The sequence below is a fragment of the Octodon degus genome, unplaced genomic scaffold (genome assembly GCF_000260255.1).
Source record: "Octodon degus isolate 3935 unplaced genomic scaffold, OctDeg1.0 scaffold00028, whole genome shotgun sequence".
Lineage (NCBI taxonomy): Eukaryota > Metazoa > Chordata > Mammalia > Rodentia > Octodontidae > Octodon > Octodon degus.
This window is the reverse complement of record NW_004524604.1, coordinates 8,234,790-8,261,715: the sequence shown is the minus strand read 5'-3', so window position 1 is coordinate 8,261,715 and position 26,926 is coordinate 8,234,790. Positions and strand designations below refer to the sequence as shown.

At 40.3% G+C, this 26,926-nt stretch overlaps 1 protein-coding gene across 5 annotated transcripts in view; it reads right to left on the bottom strand.

The window, feature by feature from the left end:
* Lin54 (lin-54 DREAM MuvB core complex component) overlaps window positions 1-23,874 on the bottom strand; it is an 83,936-nt gene extending 60,062 nt beyond the window's left edge. Inside the window, exons 1-3 of one of the 5 annotated variants that reach the window (XM_004629182.3) lie at window positions 23,737-23,874; window positions 8,058-8,772; window positions 3,962-4,085 (exon numbers count right to left, since the gene is read on the bottom strand). In XM_004629182.3, the coding sequence (XP_004629239.1) occupies window positions 3,962-4,085; window positions 8,058-8,741 (808 nt within the window). In that variant the 5' untranslated portion in view covers window positions 8,742-8,772; window positions 23,737-23,874. The other 4 variants (XM_023713030.1, XM_023713029.1, XM_023713028.1 and 1 more) reach the window with 4 other exon arrangements.
* Between the last annotated feature and the right edge of the window lie 3,052 nt (window positions 23,875-26,926).

Sequence of the window (26,926 nt, the reverse complement as noted above, 5' to 3'; positions counted from 1 at the left end):
GTCTAAAGCACCTGCTTAGGCAAGTGCACAGGGACCACTATTTAATCCCCAGCACCACATGCCACACCAGCCCTACCCCCAGGGTTGGCTGAGTGGGCCAAAAAGAAAAGAAAAGAAAAAAAATCAAGGGGTTAGGAGTGAAGCTCAGTGATAGAACATTTGCTTAGCATGAACAAGGTTCTGGGTTCAGTCCCTAGCACCACAAAAGCAACAAACAAACAAAACACAGGCAGTCTCTAATGATGGTTTGACTTAAGTTATTTTTGCTGGGCTGAGGCAGAAAAATCAACAGGAATTCAAGGCCAGCTTGAACTACACAGCAGACTTTGCTTCAAAATACAAAGAAGAAAAAAGGGAAGGAAAATCATAAATCCTGGTGTGGTGGATTATAATGTCTATAATTCCCATAAGTGGGAGGCAGAGGCAGAAGCATCACCAGTACAAACGCAGCGTAAGCCAAATATCAAGCGCCAAGATCCTATCTCAAAAAGCCAAAAGAAAAGAAGGAAAGGAAAAGAGAATCATAAGTGAAATACTAGATACAAGAAGAAAGGTATGTATTAAGATACAGTATAAATAATGAATAAGTCAAAAGCCAGTGTGAAATTAAAGTTTAAAGTATTTGATAGACAAAATCAAGTTTTATGGGAATGCATAGGAAACGGTTAAAAACAAAGTACCTGACTAAACCTAGGAACCAAACTAATTCAAAAGATAAAAATAGATGAATTAGCCAACAAGAACAGCAAAGAAAAGTATTATAGGTAAGAGGAAATAGCAAGCTCCTATGTCTTAAGAAAACATGATCATTTTGTGAGCTCTTAAAAGAAATCCGGGGGCCGGGGAGATAGCTCAGTAGAATAAGCACTTGCCTGGCAAGCACAAGGGCCTGAGTTCAATCCCCGGTTCTGCCAAAAAAGAAAAAAAGAAATCCACCCAGAAGTCTTGGAGCTGATGGAAGGTGAAGTGAAAAAGTACACATAAGATCATAAATGCTTTTGATCCTAAGCATGCACTGGCACTGAGCTTAATCCTGATGGAAGGTCAAGAAAACAGTAAGCAAGATGTGACAAGATCAGATTTGCATTTTTAGAAAAGCCATTTATATATTTCAAAAGCTAAACAGGGATGTGCCTCGTTAGTACTTGAATGGTAGAAAAGCCATTTATATATAAAACTTTATCTTGACTGAAAAATAGAAGATATCCATCATTTTCAATGGGAAGCCCCCAATCATTTAAATCAAAATCAATGTATTTTGAAAGAGCTTTAATTGTGGTATAAAAATGATGGAACCTACTTACTATACAATTCAACAGGACAGCTATTTTGGTGACTTATAATTTGAATTTTACGACTGGGGAGAGGGTGGTAATCAGGGATTGAACCCAGGGCCTTCACATTGAGCTACAACCCTATCACTATCTAAAATTTTTAACATTTCAGACAGAGTTTCACTAAGCTGCTCATGATAGACTGGAAATGTGTGACCCTCCTACCTCATCCAGCAGTGCTGGTGTGTGCTACCACTCCAGACTTGGCTGATACAAGTTTAAATGGATATACAGAACTAGTTAAAAGGAGAGGTTATCCCTTCAAACTGAATTTAATGTCAACAATTCTTGTGAAATTTAACAAAGGTTTACTTTATGCATTTTGGTAGGGCTACTAAGTCTACATGTCACCAAAGACGAGGCTAAGATCAGTCTGTAACATATTATAAAAGACCCAGAGACCACACAGTGACATCCATGTGTGACATTCCCTAATAGTCGTGGGGACTCCTGATGTAACCTAAATTCATTCTGGGACAAGTATATAACTTGGTAGTAGAACAATGGCCTAGCATGCATAAGGTTCTAGGTTCCATCCCAAGTAACAACAACAAAACACATTATTTAGATACTTCTGCAAACACAACTGGTTTGCACATCATATATCACATATAGTAACTAGAAATTATAAGGGACTTCCCAGACTTAACCTAGACCCAAGCAGTAAAATGTCTGCACTGAGATATTTTCTTAAAAAAAATTTACTTAATTTTTTATTTATTTGATACAGGGTCTCACTATGCAGTTCAGACTTGTAGTGATCCTCTTGTCTCACTTGTAGTGATCCAGCACTGGGATTACAGGGCCAGCCAGCACAGCATGCAGTACTGGGGATCGAACTTAGGACCTTACGTTTGCCAGGCAGGCGCTTAGACCACCAAGCTATCTCCCCCGCTGGAGATATAACTTTCATTAATTTCTTCTACCACCCCAAACCTCCGAGGGGACTAGGAACTCTGGCCCATCAGTACTTCCAAGTTTTGCTCACTCTTGCCAACTGCAATCTACTTCTCAAACCAACCCCAATCCACTGTCATCTTTCCTCTGGAGCCATGCCACCTTCTTGTGACAGCCCACAAGACCTCTGCCTCTTCCATCCCTACAAATCTCTCAAGGGCCCAAAGAGAAAGAGAATCTTCAGTCCTCTAGGGCCATTATCTTCATCCTCACCATCTCACTTGGCCTCCCACATACAATCCAAACCTCAGAAAAATGACAAATTACTGCTAGACTTCAGAGCTGCCCTTTGCTATGTTTATATATTTATTAAAAGCTGAGTATAGTGGTGCATATATATAGTGGTCCACTCGGGAGGCTGAGGCAGAAAGATCGCCTTAAGTTTGAGGACCACTTGGGCTACATAGTTGAATGAATTCAAGCCGTCTTAACTACATAGCAAGACTCTGTCTCTAAATAAATAAGTACATGAATGAATGAATGAATGAATGAATGAATGAATGAATGAATGAATGAATGAATGCAGCAAGTGGTTTATTTGGTTCTTAGTTCCCTAAGTAAGTGGCTTAAATATGCATGCTATAGTTAGTCATCTTGCAATACTCTCATCAAGAAAACACATTCCAGGGATGAGTACCAGGCATCTGAAAATTCTAGTCCAAAGTCTACCATTCAGAAGTGCTTCCAGATAAGCCTTTAGCACAATGAAAATTAAACAATCCAGAACTGACCTGTTTGGACAGCTGCCTTTCAGGCAAAGTGTAGGTGAACTGGCCTCAAACTGTTACAGAAAGACAAAAAAGACAACTAAGGTTGTTTATTAGGGAGTAATAAAGACAGGCCATGGAGCCATGTTGAGTAAAGAAAGTAGTGATCATAAAAAAGAAGTGGAAGAATTAACAGATTCAAGATTTCAAAGTGAAAAACTCACTACATTGAAAGTATAAAGACAAGAAAGCTGATAAACAGAATAAACACCTGAAGTCTACATTTTGGAGATGGTATAGTTACTGGTGATGCCATATTTTAAAGTATATGATTAAAAAGAAAATAGGCCACATTAAAGAGCGTGCTGGTAAAAGTTAATATTCTGCTACTGCTTAAGTAATTCTTACCATTGTGACAATTTTCTGTTCCTACACAACTGTATTAAAATATAAAAACCCAAAAATTGAAACAGAAACCATGAAATACTATCCTGTGTGTGAATCTAAATTAGACCTAGTACAAAACCTCCAGAGACAAACTGCTCAAGTACCAAGCCCAGCTTGGTCACATACTAATAGAGCACCTCCCTGTCCACATGAGCAAAATGGGGCGTCTCAGTCCCTCGCGGGCCTGTAAGGGGCTAGCTAAGTCACTCTAGGTAAAAAGCTCAAAAGGACATGCAGTAAACACTATCTCAGTGTAACTAGTATTACTGGAATTACAAAGAATTTGCTAATTCCATTGTAAATTTCTATCAAAAACTAAAGAGAATGAAGTAATGGAATAATCTTGAGAGGAGGCATTTCCCCTGAAGCACTCATTTATTAAGTATGACAATTCTTATGAACTAGTCTAGCTTATCATAAGCTTTACTTGCATTAAAACAACTTACAGGAGCAAAACAGACTTTAGTAAACCTAAAACGTAAATATATGGTTTAATGAACTATAAAGAAACATAACCTGCAATGACTGGTGGTGATACTTGAGTTGTCTGTCCTGTAACTGCTTTACTATTAATTGGTTTTGCAAAGATCAGCTTCGTGATTACTGGGCCAGAGGTTGGTGTTCGGGGCTTCTTAGCAATCTGAAACATATAAATAATTATGAAGACCATTTGTTTCTATAAAACAACTACTGAACCAAAATTAGACAAAAGATTTACAAATGGTAGTACATGTAAAGCCAGCTCATTTAACAAACTGTATCTATGGCATGTTAAAAACACTTAATATGCATGCAGCTATTCATGAAAATATTAATATGATCACATCCATAAGTCTATATTAATACTTTTGCATCTTATAGTTATTTTAGTCATATGCATATGACAAAACCAAATTAATATTTAACAGTAACAAGGTTTAATGTTCAATAAAAAACACAACAACAACACTACTGCAATATTCTTCAATAAATCATTCAGTAATAACACAATAGGGTAAAGTTAAGACAGTGCGAACCATAAGGACATGTCTATGTATAACTAACCTGGCCTTTGAATACAAAATATGAACACATATTAAAGACAGGCTTATGACTAGATTCTAAACTTTCAAGATATGTATGAGGACTAGATAAAGAGAAAACAGAACAAGTTAAAGTCTGACAATACAAAGAGACAAGACTGGTAAAACAAGATCATCATAACAGCAAAGATTTTATAATGTCATTTACTAAAATACTGTTTAAATTTCTCAAAAAGAGGGCAAGACTATTTTTTTCATCTGTGATCCGTAGTTACATACTGGCACACTGTTGACCTGAACTAAAATTTCCCACAAGTCAAAGATGACAGAGGTGTTAATGTTTTATTATCACACATGAAGGCATAGCTTCTTCCAAAAGATATGGCAGAAATTTACCTATGATCTAGATCATAAAATTTTAGTGTGAATATTAAATTTTATCTTTTGATAGGTATGAACAGTGAGTTTCTGAAAATACTATTTACTACTGGAAATAAGTGCTACTCAAATGAATAAACATGACCAAATTTGAATGACAGAAATATATCAAAAGTTGGAAGACATCATGAACTAAATAAGTATCAGTTCTTTGCACTCAAATTAAAAATTGAATAGCATATTACATTTAAAATGTATTTTTTTACATTTAGAATACATTTCTGACACAATAAAATATATGTAAAACAAGAATAACTGTAAAAGAGATTTGTGCATGTATTAAACATACTCAGTTTGCAAAGATAGCAAGACAAATTCATAATTGTACTTTGGAAACTTGATACAATTTAGGGAAACAAAGGAAAAACATTCTCCAAGTGTTTATAGACTGAAAAGCCAAACTGGATTTTTATCTATATACATATTATTAATAATTTTGAGAGACATATTGGTATTCTTAGATTTATATGTCTAACAAAATCAACCTTAGATATAAAAATTAAGATTTAAAGTTTAACGACTTTCACAATCATATGACTATATGAGTACATGCCAATAAGGAAAAAATATAAACAATATAACCCTCAGTATATTGATTACTCAAATGAATAATCTCATCTTGCACTTGTCGCTGTATTTCTTTAGTAAAGTACTGCCTAAAATACCAAATTCCAGTTCCAGAGAGGAACTATAACTTCTTACATTATGGATTCTCAATTACCCTAGGACAAACTTTATTAAGTAAAACAAAGCATAAAGGATCATTTTTAACAAGAGCATCATATCAGTAGAATAAGAAAAACCTGAAAAAGAAAAATTTACACATAAGAGAGCCAAATATATCACCAAATAATCCACGTAATTTTCATCAGTGTTAGATGGATTTAGGAGTCAGTAGGGCTGCTGTCCCAGACTGCTACTTACTTACCACTCTCACAGGTAACACACATCAATGCAGGTGTTTCTGTATCTGTGATCAAGTGTAAGTATACCTTGCCCGTTTTGAAGCTAGGCCTCCTTCTTGCACTCTTAACAGTCTCAATACTCTGATTAAACTGAAGAAAACAATGAGGACTGTCTAGGAAAAGTACCAGAAAATCATATATACCATGGAATAACCCCAATTTTCTGGTTTAAAATAGAAATAGAAAAAGAGACTTGTAGAGATTTGTAAAATAGGAATAGAAAAATACAGATTTATAGATTTTTTTTAAGTGCTTCAGAGCTACCTGGGTTGCTTATAATAGAAAGATTTGAGTTCCCTAAAAAAAAACTGGATAAGTAAAATAATATCCTAAATAGATTGCTTTGTTATTATTTTTATAAATATTAACTGTTTTTTGATAAACAGAATTGTAGCTGGGCATATTGGCACATGCCTGTAATCCAGTGCTTATGAATTTGAGGCCAGCCTGGGCTACATGGTGAGTTTAAGTGCAGCATGATCTACATAGCAAGACCTTGTCTTGAAACAAAAACAAAACCAGAAAAAAATTCAATAAACAGAATCTGGTTTTATAGAAGTAATAATGACAAAACAAGTTCTATGACTTAAACTCCAGTTTTTGTTTTTATTGTCAATATTTAGGGAATCACAGTAGAAAACTAATGGAGACAAGCACCCTCATTATTGGAACAACATGTTTATATATTGTTCTTATGAGAAACAATGATGTTCTGATTTTTGGGTTGGTCACAGTGTTATAGTAAATATGCTTTTGTCACCATCAGTTAAGTGCAGGATGTTGGTAAGGTATTTCTTCCTCTGTTGCTTCGATTTTTCAGTTTCCTGTGAACATGGTAAAGACCACCATTCTGTAACTAATAAAAAGGAGCTTCCAAACTGAGCCAAGACGCCTGATGCTGACAGGGGCTCTCATTCAAGAGCCTTGGCAAAAACAAATGAAGTTAGAGAAGTGAGAAATCACAAGGAACATGAAGAGAACATTATGCATAACCATGGCAGAGGGACGCAGGCAACCAACAAGGTTTGAGAAATACTTGCACACTTCTTAAGTGTGAAGCCCATGAAAAGTAAGTTTCTTACTCTCTGTCCACACAGTAAACAAAACATCAGCCAATAGCGGTGGTGCTGGCTCTCACCAGACCTCCTTCACTATCTTAACTCCTGCCTTCCCCTCTCTCCTCTGAAAGGCTTTTCGTTCAAACACAGAACACATTTCTTTTCTGATCCTAAATGGATCATTGTATTTCTTAGTGATAGCCTAAGAAAACTATTTCAGTATTAAAAACTAGAGAGTTGGGCATGGTGGTATATGCCTGTAATCCCTGCACTTGGGAGGCTGAGGGAGGATAAGCAAGAAGTCAAGGCCAGCCTGAACTACACAGTTGGATCTTACTACAAAACAAACAAAAAAACGGCAGGTGTCTGGAACCCACTTAATACACATCCTAGTAACCTTCTATCTTAGAGCCTTATAGTAATACTAGATACTATTTTGAAGGATTCTCTATGTTTTGAGAACTGTAAAGCACCATATATTTCTAAGACCAAGTAAGTACCTTACGGTGAAGACAGAGAAACCTGCCCAAGGTTCCACAGCAAATGGGTAGCAAAAGGGTGGCTGGAGCCCAGCTGTTCTACTTCTGAAGACTGTATCTTACCCTCTCCCAAGTACTACTGTTCTCATCCTGCACACATGAGTGATGACCCTAAACAGAAACCTGCTGGCCAGAATACACTATACTGCTTTCAGGAAGTGGCCCCTCAGAGCAGCAAAGGCCCCCGAGCCATTGTTCACCTGTTACCAAAATAATTTTGTCCATACATGGTTTTTTGATAGCCTCGTAGCAAGTCTGCCACCTTTCTTCCAGCAACATACCCTTGTAACCAAACTACCATCAAGAACAAAAGGCATCTTAAAATAAATAAAAGGCTGTAAGTACATTGATTTGGAATTTAACCAAAAATTAATTTTTTCTAATTTTTCTGGCAAAAATCTTCATAAGCATTAGATGTATCAAACTAAAAATACAGAAAACCTCACATAATTCTTTAAGGCAGCATTCAAAGGAATTCAATAACAGCTATGCAGTTAATAACCCTTCACAAACACAACTATAAGTAAGTTTAATGTTTTTAAACATGCATTTTAATTAAATACGCTCCCTTTTGTTTTTGTTTTTTTTACCTGCACTGTTTTTAACTGTTGGGTCTGAACCACAGAGGGCTGAGTTGTAGGATTAATCAGCTGGCTTCCTGAGGTCAGTGCTGAGACACCAATGACAGGTTTCACCTCTGGCCTCCCTCCAATGGTAACTACTTTAATTTGCTGCGGTGGCAACTTAGCATCTCCTGACTGAGCCTGAGTTGTAACTTTCTGAGCCTGGGGTAGTTGGCTATGGGGTAGTGCTAAAACAATTGGTGAACCAGACTTGCCCAAAGTTGTTAAAATTAACTTCTGTCCATCTGGCTTAAGGGCCTGATTGCCAAGTTTAAGATCAGATGTCTGTGATACTTTGTTTAAAATGATCTGATTGGCTGATATAGTCACAGGAGTCTGAGCACCAAGTTTTTGAAGGCCACTTGGAAGAGCTGGTTTCACTGTGGTATTAGGATCTGCTTTAGGGACTGTGGTGTTCACTGCAACTTGGTTAGTGTGGTTACTGTACACTGTGACGGGCTCCGTGGAAATGGGTGTGGCCGCAGAATCACCAGTAGAGTTTATGTTGACAATTTCTTCCAGCTCTGTCTCCATGGGAATTGGGGATGAAACAATAACAGCCTCAATACTATCCTCATCCACTAACGTTATCCCCGTGTCCATTATCTCCTCCGGAAGCAAGCTATTCACCTCAGCTGGCACCACCTCCATGGCCGTGCTCCTGCAGGAAGGCGTTCCGGTGCTGCAATCAAAGGCGAAAATGAGTGAGTTAATACAGGTTCCAAACAGATGTCTGGGACTATATATATATATATAGTAATGGTTTTATATATATAACCATTTTAAAAATTGATGGGAGGATATTCCTGAAGTTTACTTGGGTAAAATCATTTTACCACACAGCCTTCAAGAATTTCAAATTAGATACAAACATTTCTATTTATCACTAGCAACTCCACATTCAGACAACTGTAAGTCACATAATCACATCAAACATCTTCCAAACACATCTCATAAAAGTTTTAATCTTTATGTGCCTGATCATCTTATTTCTTTCCAGCTTTTTTTTTTTCTTTCACTAACAGATTTGAAAATTCCTCATTTACACAAAGAATTAAAACTTCAACTATTAACATAGAGAAAAACACCTTTAAATCTCCAATGAGCTGGGTCCCTATAGTATCCTTTACTATTGTTTTAAAAATTCTTTAAATGTTTTAATAATGCTAAGGGAATTTCTGGAGTAGTCCATCTTGGCAACTACAGGTCAGTTTAGCCCGAGTCTGATAACTTTGCATCAAAGCGAGGCAATTTATGCTTACAAAGAAGATTCTTAAATCCTCCTTAGCCATCTAAAATGTCAAATGAGGAACTATTTAAGAAGTGTCCACCCAGTGACCATGGGGGGTAAAGATAAGAATAATCAAACAGACTGCAGACCCATCAAAGCTGTGGTTGTCTAACCAATGGTCAGGCAGAACTTCCAACCAAGAAATGAGTTTCATTATCATCATGAATTAAAAATAGGACAGTACATTTGTGACAGGCTAAATAGCAGTAAATAATCTTGCTCACAGAACATCAAGGATCCATAAGAACCTAATTAGCAACTCTTTTCTTCTTTTTTTAAAATGAAAAATATAATACTCCAAGGTTATGAGTAACACAAATGCTGGGTGTGGTACTTCAGCCTATAATTCAAAGACTCAAAGTTTGGAGCCTGTCTAGCTAACCAGGAACAACCATATTACAAAATAAACAAACAGACAAACAAGCCAAAGGCTGTGGATGCAGCTCATTGTAAAGAGCTTGCCTACATCTGTGGACCAGAGCAGGAGGGAGAAAAACACTAACACATACAAGTAGCACGTTATATTTATTATCATGGGCAACTACTACTGTCAAGCCATTACTACTGTGCACCTACTACACTGGCATCATGATGGCACTATTTAATTTACCACTGTACCTATAACTTAAGAACCATTATCGTCCCCGCTTCACAGACAAGAAAACTGAGGTTCAATGATTTGCCCATGGTCATATGCTAGTGAATAGTAGATCCAGGACTCAAGCTCAAGTTTTCACGATGTTAAGGTTAATAAATTTAGGCACAACATTATCTGTTCTTACATTTTTACCACTGCTTTCTAAAAGGGGGAAAACCAAGTCTGCTCCTGTGCAGTCCACTCCTACCCTGAAGTCCTACCCAACGCAGCACCTATATGTTACCTGATTAGCTTTGCTTTGTGCCCAGAAGGGACCTTTACACAAACAGAACCTTAGATATTCCTCAGCTTACAAAGGTCACCCAATCCACCTATCATAAGCTGAAAATGTGTAGTAAGCTGAAAGCACATCAAACAAAGCAAAGCTCACAGCTCAGCAAGGTGGTGCATAGTTGGGTCCTAACTCTGCACTCCGAGGGGTTTACGTCTCAGTATCAGACCACATGACCACTGGCCTGAGAAAGAAGCTTTTAACATTCAAAATTCCAAGCATCTTTTCTACTGGCTGTGATCACTTTGTAACATAAAGAAATCATAGCGTATGGACTTTCTCGGCATACTTTTGAGATTTACTTATTGGTTCCGTTTCTTTGTATTGCTAAATAATATTCCACCATTTGAATCACCACATCATATTCACCTGGTAACAGATGTATGGTCTGTTTCTAGTTTGGAATTCTTATGAATAAAAATCAATATGATGAGGTTAAGCTCAACTGCCTAGGTTGTAGGGTAATAACAATAAGCTTCTCTTCTGGAGGATTAACAACCTAAGCTTGCAGACCAAAAATTAGAGACAAAGGAGGACAGCAAGGACAGTCAACATTTTGGCCCTAGCCTTTCAAGGTCAGTGAAGACTCAGGACATAGGAGAACCTGTACTGTAACATCATGTAACTCAGTTGTGTCCCAAATTTTCTGATCAAGGAGATTATGGGGAAAGTGGTCAATGATGTAGTGTGCCTAAGGAGAGTCACATGGAGAGAAAACATTCTCTCAGGCTTTCACAGAGTGCAAATTGATCAGGCAATGGCCATGACTCATCCACATGGCTGACACTCACAAAGAATCTATAAACTGTGGTACAGGGTTTCAGGATAAATCCTGAGGGAATTTGACCTTGTCAGATACTATCGGTCTTGCTTTATCTTGGTCTTAACCATCCAGCAGAAAAGTATAAAAATGAAGTATAAAAAGTAAAGCCATAAAAAAAAAAGTAAAGCCATATTAATATGCTGAGCTGTAAAAGGCTCAAGTCAACAACTTCTGACATTGCCAGTCTTACAGAAAACCCACTACTATTATGGACTACCGGACTATATTAGAATATTTAGCTTAATTCATGCACCTATAGTATTTATATGACAATGGAATACCCCTCCCTGACAAAACTAAACAAAAAAAGGGGATACAAATGAAGGACCATTTTGTATCTATATATTCAAAAGAGGATAGATATATAGCTACATTCTCTTAATTCAATGAATAGAAAGATTTGTTCTAATAGTGTTTATAAACTGGATATTATGTCTGTATCTTGTATAATAAATAACCACTAAGAGAACAATACGCAATGTATTAATTATTGAAACTGTCCTACTAATCGGATTTGAAACTGTCTCGTTTCTCAACAAAATTATTGAAAAAAAATCAATATGAACATTTATGTGCAAGTTCTTCATGGATGACATTGCATTTCATTTGAATAAATACCTAGAAGTAGAATTGCTGACTCACCAAACAACACTCCCCCATCCCTCCAACACACACTGTGCTAGAAATCAAATCTAGGGCTTCACATATGTCAGGCAATCACTAACACTAAGCAATACCCACAGCCCAGGGAAGTATATTTTTAACTTTGCAGGAAACTGCCAACTATTTTCTAACTTGGCTGTCAAGTTCATACACACACCAGTGATGCAAGAGTTCCAATGATCCCACATCCTGGCCAACAACTGGTATTACAGCCCTTTTGCTCATGTTTTGCACTGTAACCACTGTAATGTATATGAAGTGCTATCTCATGGCTGGTTGCTTATTTTCCTTTTTATTTGTGCTAGGGACAGAAGCCAGAGCCTCAGAAGCACTAGGCATGCACTCTACCATGAACACACTTCCAACCTTCATAGTTCAGTTAACAATTCCCACATAAATAATGATTTGGGTCATCATTCTAGATGTGTACTGTCTATGTGTAAATCTTTTAAAGTCTTAGGAGGCTTTGGGGTTTTTTTTGTTTGTTTGTTTAGTATTACATTTTTAGTCTTTCTATTGAGTCAGATGTGTTCTTTATATAGATTGCAAAACCATAAGTCACGGTAACTTTAGCTCATAGGAATCACTTGGGTTGGAGTGCTAAAGTTCTAGCTCATTTTTATATGGAAGTCCTGTTTGTAACTCTTCTTGACTGAAAGAATCCTCTTTGGCATTTACTGAATTCATGACACAGTCCTACACAGACATACATCACTCTACTTACAAACCCAGCAGGCAAGTTCCAAATGAGCATATACAATAGAGCTTTGACCACAGTGCCCGCCAGCTTCCTGCTATGATGAACCCTACCCAAGCCCATCACTGGAATCCAGGCATCATCCCCACTGAGGGAGTAGAATAACAACCTGCTTCCAACAGAGCACGGAAGTTTTTCAGTCCCACACCAGAAGCAATGTTGTACAATCCTTTTATTGTCAGGTACTCACTCTTGCAGCTCAACCTAACAAATGCCTAAGGTTTCTAGTCTACCCAGAGTTGTGTATCCTTACTGTGGCTCTATTTTACCAGCTCCCAGGATTCCCAAACTCTTACAAGAAAAGCCATACTGCACTGCAGCAGGCCATGGGATGGTTTGGAAGGGCAACACTGAAGCACATCCAGATGGTCTGCTTAAGCTTGACTCCCTGCTAAGTCTCTACATATTCATCAGCAGGTAAAACAGCTGCCCCTTCACCACCACCCCTTGCCAGCCACCTGGGTAAGGCCATCTACTACGGGATGGCTGTGTCTTCCCATTCTTCAGCTAGAGCACAGGCTGAGACACTACTCTTGAAGCCTTCTCCTGTTACCTGCATCCTCATGCCTGCAAGTCAAGAACATAAAGGGGCTGAGACTGTGCGTGCTCTTCACAAGCTGACAAGCTACTCACAGTGCCACAGACACTGACAGACAATGATGACATTCACACTGTGGCCTAGGTCCAAGATGAGAATACTTATAGCACAGCACGACTATCAGGATGTGTGCAACTCCCCTGCAGCCCAACTCCCATGAGACAGATGAGGAGACCAGGAAGATGCTACACTGGTATCACAGCTGAAAGACTCCAAGCCTAGGAACTTTTCTCTCCTGCTGGGCCCAAACTTGTCCTGTTCCCAGAGGGAAGTCACCTTTACTACACTGGGCAATGAGAAAAATCTGCTTTCTGTACAGGGGACACCATGCTATCTATCATCCAAGACACCTGCTACACAAATACCATGAACTTTTACAACAGAAGGGTTACCATGGCCCCACTTGCAAGAGGGATGTGATAAAGAGCACGTGCCATTCTCCAACTGTCATTAGTAGTTAGAAATACAACTGATTTTTGTTTGTATTATCCATGTATCCTACAACCTAAACTGATTTATGAATTCTACTTTGGTTTGAGGTACTGGAGATAAAATTCAGGAGCATTGTATACCACTGAGCCCTCTTTAAAACTTTTGTATTTTTAAGCCAGGCCTGTGGTGCATGTCTGTAAGCCTAGCACTCACAGAGCTGAAGCAGGATGATCACCTCGAGTTTAAGGCCAGCATGGACTACCTAGTAGGAACCTATCTCAGAAAAAAAAAAAAAAAAAAAAAGAAGCCAGGCATGTTGACACACACTCCTGCATTCAGGAGGGTAAGGCATGATCGCTTTCAGTTCAAGGCTACCCTGGGCTACAAAGTGAGTTCAAGATCAGGCTACACTGCAGAGTGAGACCCTGTCTCAAAAAAAAACAAAAAAAAGATGGTCCAGGGCTGGGGAGATAACTCAACAGCATAAGCACCTGCCTGGCAAGTGCAAAGGCCTGAGTTTGATCCCTGGTACTGCAAAATAATAATAATAATAATAATAATAATAATAATAATAATAATAATAATAGAATGATGCTATACACAGAAGCAACAAAAAATTATAGGCACCAATATTTGGAAAATGTTTATTTCATACAACTACATTATTATGTCCATTATAACACAACATATTGAATTATGAAGATCCATATTAGACACAACCATGTATGTTTGTACACATTTTATTTATGCATTGTGTCTCTATTCTAAATTGTCCTTTGGCAGTGTCAAGTTCGTATCTTTACATAGGTGTTTACCTCTTATACAAAGGCACCCACTGGGTATTTACAAATATTTTATTGTAATTTATATTATCATTTGTGTTGAGAATGCCGATGTTATTTACTTATGCTTAGTTATACATTATTATTTTATTATTCAATATGCCTATTGTGTATTGTAATGGATATGCAAAGTATGTCCATCTGGTGGACAACCTTAACTGGAGCTTACTTTTGGGGCTGGCTTTATGTTATGAGCATCCTGAAAAATCATGTTAGGGCTTATTTTCTGGTTAAGTTTTATTTTCAGGGACATGAGGTTTGTTCATGAGGGAAAGTGGCCTGCAGTTTTCCTGTTGTGTCTGCCTCAGAATAATGCTACCCTAATAAAATAAATTGGAGTGTGATGTTACCTCTTTAATTTTCAAGAAAAGTTTACACAGAATTATTTCTGTATCTTTCAAAAGATTTGTTAGAATTCACCAGTCATGCCATCTAGATATAGTTTTATTGGATTCTTGTTTTTGTCTTTGTTTTGAGGTAGAATCTTGCCATGTTGCCCAGGCCTTGAACTCAAGGATCTTTCTGCCTCCACCTCCCAAGAAGCTGTGACCACCGATGCATGTCATTATGTCTGGTTGATGGGAGGATTTCATGATCTTTGATAATCTGTATCTCTCCTTTGTTTGTTTTTTTGTTAGTCAGGGTCTACAGGGTCTCACTACACAGATCAGACTCGCGGTGATCCTCCTGTTTTTGGCTTCCCAAGTGCTGGGATTACAGGTGTGTGCCACTATGCCTAGTCTCAATCTTGGTCTCAGCATGCCCCAGGGGTGGGGCAGCGCATGGCACACAGAGATCAAACCCAGGTCCCTGCGTCTGCTAAGCAGGCACTTTAATCCCCTGAGCTATCTGGTCAGCCTTTAAATTGTCAAACTTAAGAGCCTAAAGTTAGAGTCTCCACAAATATCCTCTAATTCCTCATTAGTGGTAATATGTCTTCTCTTTTTCTTTAATAGTCTGACTGTTGTTTTACTGATTTTATTGACCTTTTCAAAGACCTGTTTTTGCCATCAACTATTTGCTCAATTGTCCATTTTCTCTTTAATCAACTGGTTATCTTTCCCAGTTTCCTTCTGCTTACTTTACATTTAGTTTGCTCTTTCCTAAACCTTAATATGAATGTGTATGTCATAGTTCAGCAACTTAGCCTGCAGCCAGGTCAGGCCTGTGCTGTTTTTGTGCCACTCTCACCTAGTGAATGGTTTTGCTTGTTTACATTTTAAATGAGGACAACAACAACTATATGTGACAGACTATATGACCTGCCAAGCCTAGAATATTTGCTAGCTGGACTTTTACAGATAAAGTTTGTCAACCCTTGGCTTAAATTTTAAACCTTTCATTTCTTTCTTTCTTTTTTTAAAAATGAATTTAGGACAGGGTTTTCAGGGTCTCATTATGTAACTCAAACTCAGTGATTCTCCTGTTTTCAGCCTCCCAGGCGCTGGGATTACAGGCAGGCACCACTAGGCCCAGTCTCAATAGTTGTCTCAGCACGCCCCAGGGGTGGGGTCGGCACTGGCAGGATGGGGAGCGAACTCTGGCCACTGCACTCTGCCTAAGCAGGCACTTAAGTTCCCTGAGCCCTTAAAACCTTTCATTTCTACAATAAGCCTTTAAAACAAAAAATTTCTCCCAAAGCTATTTTAAATGTCTTTCAATAATTTCAATGTTATTATCATTCACTTGGAATGCTAACATTCTGTGTGATTTCATGTTCAGTACATGGATTATAAAGGCTATTTAATTCCCCCAATAGATGGAGATTTTCTAGGTATCTTACTATCAATTTTTAATTTAAGTCTACTATTTTCCAAGAACATAGTATATGCACTATTTCTACCATTTCAAATGAGTTTTGTGTTTTGTTTTGTTTTGGCGGTACTGGGGATTGAATCTGGGACTTTGTGCTTGCCAGGCAGGTACACTTACACTATTCAGCTATCTCCCTTGCCCTGACATAGCCCTGAGATTTATGATTTAGTCTATGATCTATCTTCATGAACATTTCATGTACACTGGAAAAGAACAAATATTCTGTACTTCCTGAGTAGTATTCTATACAAGTTATGAATGACAAATACAGTGTTTAAATTTTCAAAACATTACAATAAGACACCGCCATTAATTTCCCTCAAATCTTTCCCCTCAATTAGAAAACTTATCCTATTGGGGTTTTGGGTTTTTGTTTTTTTTTTTTTTTTTTTTTTGTATTTAGGACAGGGTTATCCTATTGTTCTTAACACTTTCTGCAGCAATTCTGAAGTCCTCATTTGTGAGTACCTTTAGTTGCACTGCCCTGGCTGCCTCAATGTCCTGAATTAATTAAACATGATTCCCTCTTATGGTCATTTGGACTTTAGAGAAGAGCCAGAAGTTGTACAGTGACAGATCTGATGAACAGGGTAGATGAGGACATGGCATCATGTTTTTATAAGCCTGCCTTTCCATTGGACAGTGTCTGATAGCAACACTGACCATATTGTTGATCCCACCTTGCAAAGACACTCAAGAGGACTCTAGAGCTGCTGCAGAGATGGGGAGAGTGATGCACAAGAGGAAATATTCTGAGTAGGATCAATGGCAATGTGTTTTACTGTGATCATTATCTTAAATTTAAATACCAAACATTCCATCACACCTTCTATGTACTAATTAGGCCAAGTTGAATGATAATACTATTCATATCTTCCTGAATTCTTGCTGTTCTATCAACTCATGGGAGGTGTTAATAGGTGCAGAATGACAATGGTTTTGGTGTTCCTCCTCCACTGGGCATTTGTACCTCACATAATGTAAAGCCATTATTAAAATAATATGTTTTTATTTGTCCTATTACAAGAGACCAGAAGTTACCGGAGTAGAAGTCTCTCCTTGAACTAGGAGCAAAGTTCAAATTGCTAACAAGTAAAGGTCTGATTGGTTTGGTCAGTCTCTATGTAACATGGCTTGTGTCAGATTCCAGAGCCCATACCCCTCATAAGCCAGTGGGCAGAGCAGACGACTGTCATATGATCAGACACCCTTATCTGTTTTAATGAGGGTTACATACAGGGCATGGTAGCCAATGCTAAGACAATTCTCAAAAGGAGTTTGTGGGCATGGCAGCAAAAGGGTCTGGCTATCTAGTTCCATGACTCATCACCCTAATTTTATCACACAGGAATGGAAGCTATGTACTAGCACATGTGTCCTCATCCTGGTCATCACTGTACTGAGGACCACATGGAGAAAAGACAGGCTCTTCCTAAGCCAAAGAGCTAAGGAGCTCATCAGGTTCACTTTACCTATTTGAGGTGTCATCTGTGAAAGAATGGTAGGGAAAAAATAAAATGCAGAGCCTATGCCACCCATAGTTGTAGTTCACGCTGTAAATATTCGAAAGGCAAAGTACATTCCTGAAGACCAAAACCATGGAGTTTTCTTTCACACAACTCATCATAATTGAGCACAGTCCCATGAGCATGAGAGCATGACCTCCAGATTGGTCTTGGCTCCTTTTCAGTCAGAGATGGATGGCAGAAACAGATGACAGGAGCTTTCTGATGGTGATAGGATGGAATAGTGGTGCTATTTTACATTGACAGTTCAATGTTTGCTCACCATGTGTGGGGCCCTGAGTTCAATCCCCAGCGCTATAAAAAATATAGTAACACAATAAAAATCACAAGGCTCTCCTAGTTTTCCGCTAGCTTATTATTTTTATCAGTCATTTAATTTAATCCATACATACTTATCGTGTCTTTGTGGAAGTCTAAGAAATCAAAGATCTCGTCTTGAAATAGCTTGCAAATCAATATATGTATGGGGTCATCACCTCAGTGATCATTTTAGGAAAAGTAATCTCTTGGTATTATACCAATTAATATATTGGTATGCAGACAAACTAGTCTATGGGGTGGGTTAGCAGGAAATTTGATTTAGGGTAACAATAAAAAATAAATAAAATACAAAACAACTAAAGTAAAAATGACATATGCTCCATGCTTTCACTTCTTTTCTTTTCTTCTCTTTTTTGAGACAGGATCTCACTATGTAGCCCAAGCTGGCCTTGAACTCAAAACAATCCTTCTGCTTCAGCTTCCCAAGTGCTAAGATTATAGGCATGTGCCATTACACCTGGCTTCATGCTTCTACATTTTAAAAAATAATTTATTTTGGATTATTACCACTGTGGAAACATTGCTGTTGGTTATAGGAGAACAACCTAGATGGTCAAACATTTTTATTCTAGTGCCTAATTGGAGGTGGGGATTTGGCACTGGATTATAGATGAGTAATTCACGTGACGTTTAGAAAAATAATTATAATTAAAAAGAGTCCAAGGGCCAGCAAGATAGCTCAGGGGATTAAGCACTTGCTTAAGCAAGAGCAGGGTCTGGGGTTCAATCCATGGTACCAATGCTGTGCCAGCCCTGCCCCCAGGTGTGCTGAGCCGGAGAAGGCCGTAGTTGTGTACACCTGCAATCCCAGCACTCGGGAGGCTGAGAACAGAGGAGGATCACTAAGAGTCCGAGCTGCATAATGAGACTCTGCATAAAATACATTTTAAAAAAAGTGTCCAGGCACTTTTGTACCTAGAGATTACAATCAGCACTAATTGTTTAATTACATAACATTTAAATGTCAGCTTTGATTTCTAAAATCAAACAACAATTCAAAAACTAGGTATAGAACTATAGAAACTAAACTACTGACAGCAGACTATAAGCATGAGTTCTGATGAAAACTTGAAAAGTTTGCATTTTCACTTCAACAATGTAGTTTTAAAGTACACTCTGGATCATCTGGCTAAGTATCTCATATCCAAATCAATATAAGAGCATTACAGTGGGCTGAAGAAAAAGGCACAGAAGGGACTTAAAAGGAAATTAACATTCATGCTAAATAAAAGCCAAACTAACTTGAGATTTAAGAAAAAAAAAGCTTTGCAGTGTTGAAATACAAAAAAGTTGTGTAGGAATTGAGTCTTCATAGGACAAACAATACACAGAAAACTACACATCTGTGTCAAGGCAGACAGCAATGCATTTACTATGCAAAGAAAGATTAAGGTGGTTTCAGCAAAATAACATCATCCCCCTAGTTTAATTTGCTTTGTTCTTTTCATAGTTTTGTTTGTATTTTGTACATTAATTTACTTTTACTCAATGCTTGTATATATATATATATATATATATATATATATATATATATATATTTTTTTTAACACATTAATAAAATAAGTTAGGCCACTACTGGGACTCATAATTTTTTTTCCTTTAGAAGGGAACTGTGTATTATTCATATTCAAGATTAAACTTGTGGAAAAAAAATAGAGAAGTTCAATTCAGAAAGACCCATTTCCAATCCTGGTTCTCCTAGCTACTCACCATGCTCATCCCAGCCACAGTGTCTCTGGGGCTCAGTTTACCTATGGCTCACTATGAAGACAGTTGTGACAGCCTGGAACTAAAAGTCTTCTGGTGCCTTAAATAAACAGGTTTCTTTAAAAAATTCTCTCTTGCTGCACAGCCTTCAATACTCTACCCACATACCGATGTTAAGACACGCTGTCTTGATATGTGGCAGAAATAACATGCCCTATGTCCCCCACATTGCACCTTCACAGTGACTACACACAGCAGCCAACGGCATCCAAATCGCCAAAGTCTGCAGCACACTATACTTACATCTGCTCCCTCTTCTAAAAATCATGCAACATAAAAACCGCCAGATTTATTTTCCTAGGTTCATTTCTCGAAAATTAATTCTCCAAGTCTTCTCCGGGAGGACCCCACTCAGCCTCTCCTTCCATCCTTACAAACCCTAGCAGACCTGAAACTGAAAGCTCCTGAGGCTATGACACTTGGTTTATCTTATCCCCCCCAGCCTCAGCAAGAGTGCAAGACCCAAAACCCATGAGTAGAACAGCCTCTCTCTATTCAAAGCTCTTGAGACAAAATGTGTTTCAGATTTTCTGGATTTTGGAATATTTGCATAGACTTTATTATTTGAGCTTCCCTAATCAAAAAATTCAGAGTACTTCAAAATCTGAAAATTTTTGAGAAGTATTTCTGCATAACAGATTTTCAGATTAGGAATACTCAACCTGTGTTTGAAAAAAGTACCACTCATCTCCAAAAGGGGGGACACTGAACTATACACAGTGGGCAAAACTTCTTTCTAATACACCTTTATTTATTAATAGACAACTACTCCTATCACAAGATTGTGAAAAGTCTTAAAGAAAACACAAAATGATAGTCTTCCATGATTAAAAATAAAGTTAATGAAAAGACATTTTAACTCCCCCTCTTAATTATTTTTAAAAGCCTATTCTTACTATTAAGTGCTTAGATTAACATGGAACAAGCAACTATAGCATAAAAGCTATAATTAAAAAAACAGAACCAAATTCCTACAGGGTAATACAATACCATCAGATAATTTGTTTTTGGGGTTTTTTTTGGCAGAACCGGGGATTGAACTTAGGCCCCTGAGCTTGCCAGGCAAGCACTTATTCCACTGAGCCATATCCACAGTCCCCAACCATCAGATAATTTATAAAATTAACAATATTTTAAGAATTTCTCAGGTATCCACTATAAATCTTTTTCTAGTGCCTCATTTCTGCCCCCACCATACTGAAGATTTCATAATGAGCTACTTTTCCAGCCCGTTTTCATTTTGACATGGCATCTTGCTCAGTAAGTTGCCCATCTGACCTCGAACTTGCAGTCCTCCCATCTCAGTTTGCCAGAGTGCGCCAGCATGCCCAGTTAGGTACCACATTCCTACAGTGAGTAAAAGCCAAGAGTTCAAAGCATACACAGTCACACAAAATCTCTAAATACACAATATAATGTATGATATTGTAATGCATGACATACTATGACATCACTTTATGTAGGCAACTTCAATACTGAAATTTACTGCTAAGCATAAATGTTAATAAGCATTTCTTAAATATGAGTCTCTGTTTACTCTGGTACACTCAGTGTCACTGACCTAGCCTTCTACTACTGAGGCTAGGGAGAAAAGAGGGCCACAAATTAAGGTATAAAATTTTGACTCACTTGTAACCTTTCGAATTACTGTGTAAGCAAGGAGATAGACTGTTTAGGGATCCTGCAGCACAACCTAAAACGTGCTGGGACCTTGAGTAACCCAACCCAAGGTAAACCAGGGCCATCATTAAGTCAGCCAATCCGATTCTCTCGCTCTTTGAACAAAGGGGAAAGAACTACAGCACTTAGAATCCAAGAGTGGTCTCAATTTCTTTACCAACTGAATAGACTAACAACCAATGCTCACAATAAGGTACCCCAATGCCACTCACCCATCATGAAGGTAAAACTCATGACCAAAATAGCTCCCAGACACTTGGACTACAAAATCTACTGTAAAACCTTCCATAGCTTTAATCTCAATTTATGGAATTGGGTAAGGGCAAGAGGGAACTTCCCTGAAAAACATGGGCATAAAATATGACTGAGAGTATCTCAGTTATTACTCTTCAAAGGGTAGGGCCACAGAGTGTTACTCTATGGATGACAGGGCCATTAAAGTAAACAAAATGTTTTTTTGATGGCTACAAAACTGCCCATGTACTAAAAAAAAAAAATGTGAGCATCCATAGCCCAAGTTATAGAATATGATTGAAGCCAGACTTCAAATGTGGAAGAAAATACTCATGCCCATCTCCCTAAAGAAAGATCACAACCCTGTAAACTGCTGAGAGGGGACCCACCCAAGCCCGGGCAGAGTGTGTATTTCAGATATTCCTTCAGGAAATCATGCTGAGTGTTGGCGGCTCCTCTAGGCCTCTGCAGCAGCCTCGGGTCCAAGAGCAAACTCGGAGTCATGTCGATGTCAAGACGAGGCTGTCGGTCCTGCGCGCTCCCGATGAGCAGATCCGGGACCCGCGGCGCCATCGCGCCGACCGCCCGCACCCCGACCCGCACCCCGCGGCCACCGAGACCCGCGCTCCTACCTCGGCGGTGCCTCGTCCTCCGGGCTCCAGCGCCCCACAGTCCGGCGACCCGGCGCTGCCCCTGCTCCGCCCGGCCCCGCCCCTCCGCAGCGAAGCCGCCGGCTCCCGGGCCGGGACCGAGGAGGGCGCCGCACGGGCCGCCGCCGGCTGCCGCCTCTGGTATGTCAGGGGCCGGGATTGTATTTCGAAAGATCCGCCATTTTCACCTCGTCATCACCATCGCGGCGCGGCTGCTTCGCGACAGCCGGGCCCGCCCGCCCCCGGCCGCGCGCTCCCGGCGGGCACGCGCAGGGCGCGGACTACGCGGCGCGCCAGGTCCTCGGAGAAGCCGGGTGACACCCACCTGCGGGACAGCACGCCGACTTCTCCACCACCTCGGAGCTGGTCCCCGCAGGACCCAGCAGCCACGGCAGCCGCGATCTTTCGTTTTTAAAAAGTAGCGCCCCGAACCGCCTTCCTCCCCGCTATGTCATCATCACTGCTCTCCCTGAACACGACGACTTCCCATTTAGGACGTCTAGGTTTAAGGTGCATGGATGCAACAGTAGACACTCGTGAACGCTCAACTTCTGAAAGGCAGACTGATCTGAGGCACCGAATGGCAACAGCCCCGGCGGCGGGCGTGTGTGCCACACAGCGAAAACAAGCGCCAGCTTCCCGACGAGACCCCGGCCCAGCCCCGTGCGTGCGGGCGGGATGGGACAGTCCTGGAGCGAGCGGCGGGGCGCCTGTGACACCGCACGGAAAGCGCCCGAAGCCTCTGGTCGTCCAAGGTTTCAGGGTCTCCCGCTAGGAAGCTGACCTCTGTACCAGCCAACCTCAGCACTAGTAACCTACGGGAATGGGGGTACGGGAATGGGGGCATTAAACTCAGGGCCGCGCTGGCTGAGAACTGTCGGGAAGGACGCGGTGGCAGTAAAGCTGCTGCCGCCGTGGACTGGGGGTCGGATGGACCCGCCGTCCTCACGTCCCGCCTGTCGCGGCGTCCCCTCCGAGAACTTCCTCCCGCACTTGGCTGTGCACCTCCCCGCACCCGCCCCGGGCACCTCGGGACACCGTGACAGGCAGCTCTGAGAGGACAGGGACGCGCGGCGCGGAGCCATACAAAGGGCCGGGCGAGCACCACGCGGGGACGCGACCCAGCAAAGAGTCGACTCCCAACCCGGCCGATGTGGAGCTCCGCGGACCCACACCCCGGACGCCGGCTGCGGTGACAGCCGCTGGGGCCCCGCCCCGCGCCGAGGTCCCCGCGCCCGCCGCCAACCGGCCCGCGCCAGAGGAGCCGTCCGGCGCCCCCGGCCGGCTTCCACGGGCCCCTCTCAGGACTGACGCTCACCCACGCTGGTGGCGCCGCCGCCTCCTCTTCGCGCCGCGCTGCCCGGGCTTCCCAGCAGCCGCGTCGGCGGCGGCGCCTCCGAGACACAGACCCGGGTTTGTTCAAAATCACGCGCCCCGCGCCATTCCGCCGTTGCATCCCATAATACGCCGGGCCTGCCCCGCCCACAGGCCCGCCCCCCGCCCGCAGCGGCCTCCGCCCCGCCCCTTCCGAGCCTCACCCCGCCCCCTGGCAACGTGCGTCGCGTCATTCCGCTGGGCTCGGCGAGCGCGCTCGGGCTCACGTGACTCCCAGGGCTCCCAGTCAGAGCTGGCCCGGAAGGGTACATTTGTAGAGGTGTGGGGGGACGTCCGGCCCACGCCTGCGCTCGGCGCGCCACTCTCTTCTTGTGGGCAGTGGTACTGGAGGTGCGGTTTCTAGCGTCTACCCTGCTCTTGGTTGTGCCCGGGTGAGGAAGGGATCAATATTTACAAACGCTAAATTTCTTCAACTTTTAGACTCCTTTTGTAAAGGTCGTTTGAAAGCTCCTGGGAGGTCATAGCCAAAAAATTATTTTGAAAAGGGCTTTCTTCATTTTTTTTCTTGCAATACAAGGTACATCTAAGATTATCAAAATTTAGTTACCCTTTCTTGTATTTTCCTATTTATAGTATATCTAAATATGGAGTCGCACTAAGATCATTGGTATTGCTCTGTGAGACGAACTACACCGATGAGCAAATAGAAAAAAAAAACCAAAAAACCGAAGAGTACAGGGAAAGCCGCGAGGCCCACCTCTAAATGGGTTGCGTGGGTGTGCTTTACAGCGCGGGGGTAGCTAGGAGCGCGGCTCCGGTCGCCTTGGAAACAGCTCTCGCTGTAGGATCCGCTAGTTATGGTTTTAAATTCTGGCGCCTCCACCTACGATTGTAATAATCTGAAGTTTCTTTCCCCATTTACAGAGTAAAGAAACAACCTCCTAGGATCCTAAGGGTAAATTTAAATCAAAGGCATTGATCTCCGCCTCACATGGTAAATTTGGCTGGGTCCTCTGGGACCTCCTAATCTGAACTCGGTAGTTCCGTTACGTTAGCAGAGGCTCGGCAGCGGGACAGTCTGGAACTCGCAAGCAGTGAACGCTGAATGATGCGTGCATATTGTGCTGGGGGTTTGTAGTGTGAGCCAAGTTTGGTAGATTCATTGGGGTCTTGGGTAAGAAATCCTCAGGGTTAGGGGCCGGGGAGATGGCTCAGTAGAATAAGGGCTTGCCTTGCAAGAGCAGGGTCCTGAGTTCAATCCTCAGTCCGGCAAAAAAACAACAACAACAAAAAAACCCTCAGGGTTAGACAATGGATGATTCTGAGGGTGCCTTTGGGAGGAAGAGAGTGAGGCAGGATACCGAAATCTGTTTGGATTTCTAGGGAGACAATCCCCCCACAAAGGGAGAGAATTTTTCCGTCCTTTTTCCTAAAGACTAGCATAATTCTGAGGCCAAAAACCCAAGACTATACCCACAAAAAAACCTCTTCCATTGTCACTATGATTTTGTGAAAAAAAGTAACACGAAAGTGTTGTACTAAAAATGTTATCAGTGTGGTAATAATGCAAAGTATGGTTTAGTCCAAGAATGGTAGTTTATTATTTAAAAATCTTATAATTTATTAAAGAAGAAAAATCAAATGATATTTTCTAGATATGGATTATAGATTTCAAACTTTTAAATTTTAGTAAATTAAGAATGAAAGCATTTTCTTGATTGAGGCATTCTCATTTTGACCAGAGATTCTTTGTCAGGAACCTTATAAGAATACAGAGATAAATCAACTGTTGTTCAACAGTTTTTTCAGGGTGTCCAAGCCAAATTTAATTAAATAAAAAAAAGAATAAGAAGACCACATGTGGTGGCAAACACCTGTAATCCCAGCACTCTGGAAAGTTGAGGCAGATTGCAAATTTGAGGCCAGCCCCGGAAATTTACAAAAAAACTTTTTTTTTTTTCCTCTTAGGGTTACGCTATAATTCCAGGCAAAAGCTCTGGGTTGAATCCCCAGTACTGGGGTGGGAAAAACGTATAAAATAAAACTAATTCTAGTTAAAACCAATCATAAGAATTTAGTTTAGTTTGAGCTTTGAAGTAAAAAAGCCAAGTCCAAATCATGCCTCTGCAAATTAATAGCTTTACGAACTTAGGTGGTTGCTTTCCTTTGATGCCCTCATCTGTAAATTGGGAAAGGTACATGTGGCATAAGACTGTTGTGACAGTTAACAAGGTAATATGTATAAAATGAAACAGTGGCTGGTGTGTGACATAGTAAGTTCTCAGTGGTTAACTATTAAAAATCGAAGCTACATTTAAAATCTTTTTCCTTCAAAAAATTTTAGGTAGTCTGATATTCAAACATCTGTACTGTGTGTCATAAAAGAATCCTTGCTTTACATTTGCATGGTAGTTTCCCCAAATGAACTAAAAACTAAAAATGTTCAGCAAGCATTTGTTGATCATCTGCTAAATTTCAAGTGCTGTGTATGGGCACTGGGAACAAAGTGGTGAATGGGACAAACCACTTGTATCTGCTGGGACCTCCCACAGTGGCAGGCCTGTTCTGTGCTACCAGGTCTGGTGGCTACAGCCCTATGTGGCTCTCAAGTAACTCTCATGTGGAACTGACCTGTTTATTTTAAAGACAGAACTATGGAGAAGGTAAGAATTAGAATTATTACCCAGCAAACCAAAATATATTACTGGGCATTATATTGTGTGCCCTGTATATTGATAGATACAAAGTATACACTAATTAAGAAAATTACCTTTAATAGGTTAATTTCCAAAAAATTATTCCAAAGTTATTTTGTTTATAAATTTACTGGAGGTTCACAATTTCTCCATACAAGCAACCATCAGATATGCATGAATAGTTTTCACTTTTACTACTTTTTTGTTATCATATAAATTTTTTACAACAGGCTCACAACCCCTTATCAACAATATCAAAATCCAAAAATTTTGAAAACCTAACCCAATATGACATAAGGCATTAACATTCTTTATGTATTCCATTTGGTGTCAATATCCACATTCAGAGATACAGAAGTATTTATGGAGTTTGATTATAACCATAGGAGTTTCAAGGAACTTTCTTTTTTTTTTTAATTTTTTTAAATTTATTTATTTATTAGAGAGAGAGAGAGAGAGAGAGAGAGAGAGAGAGAG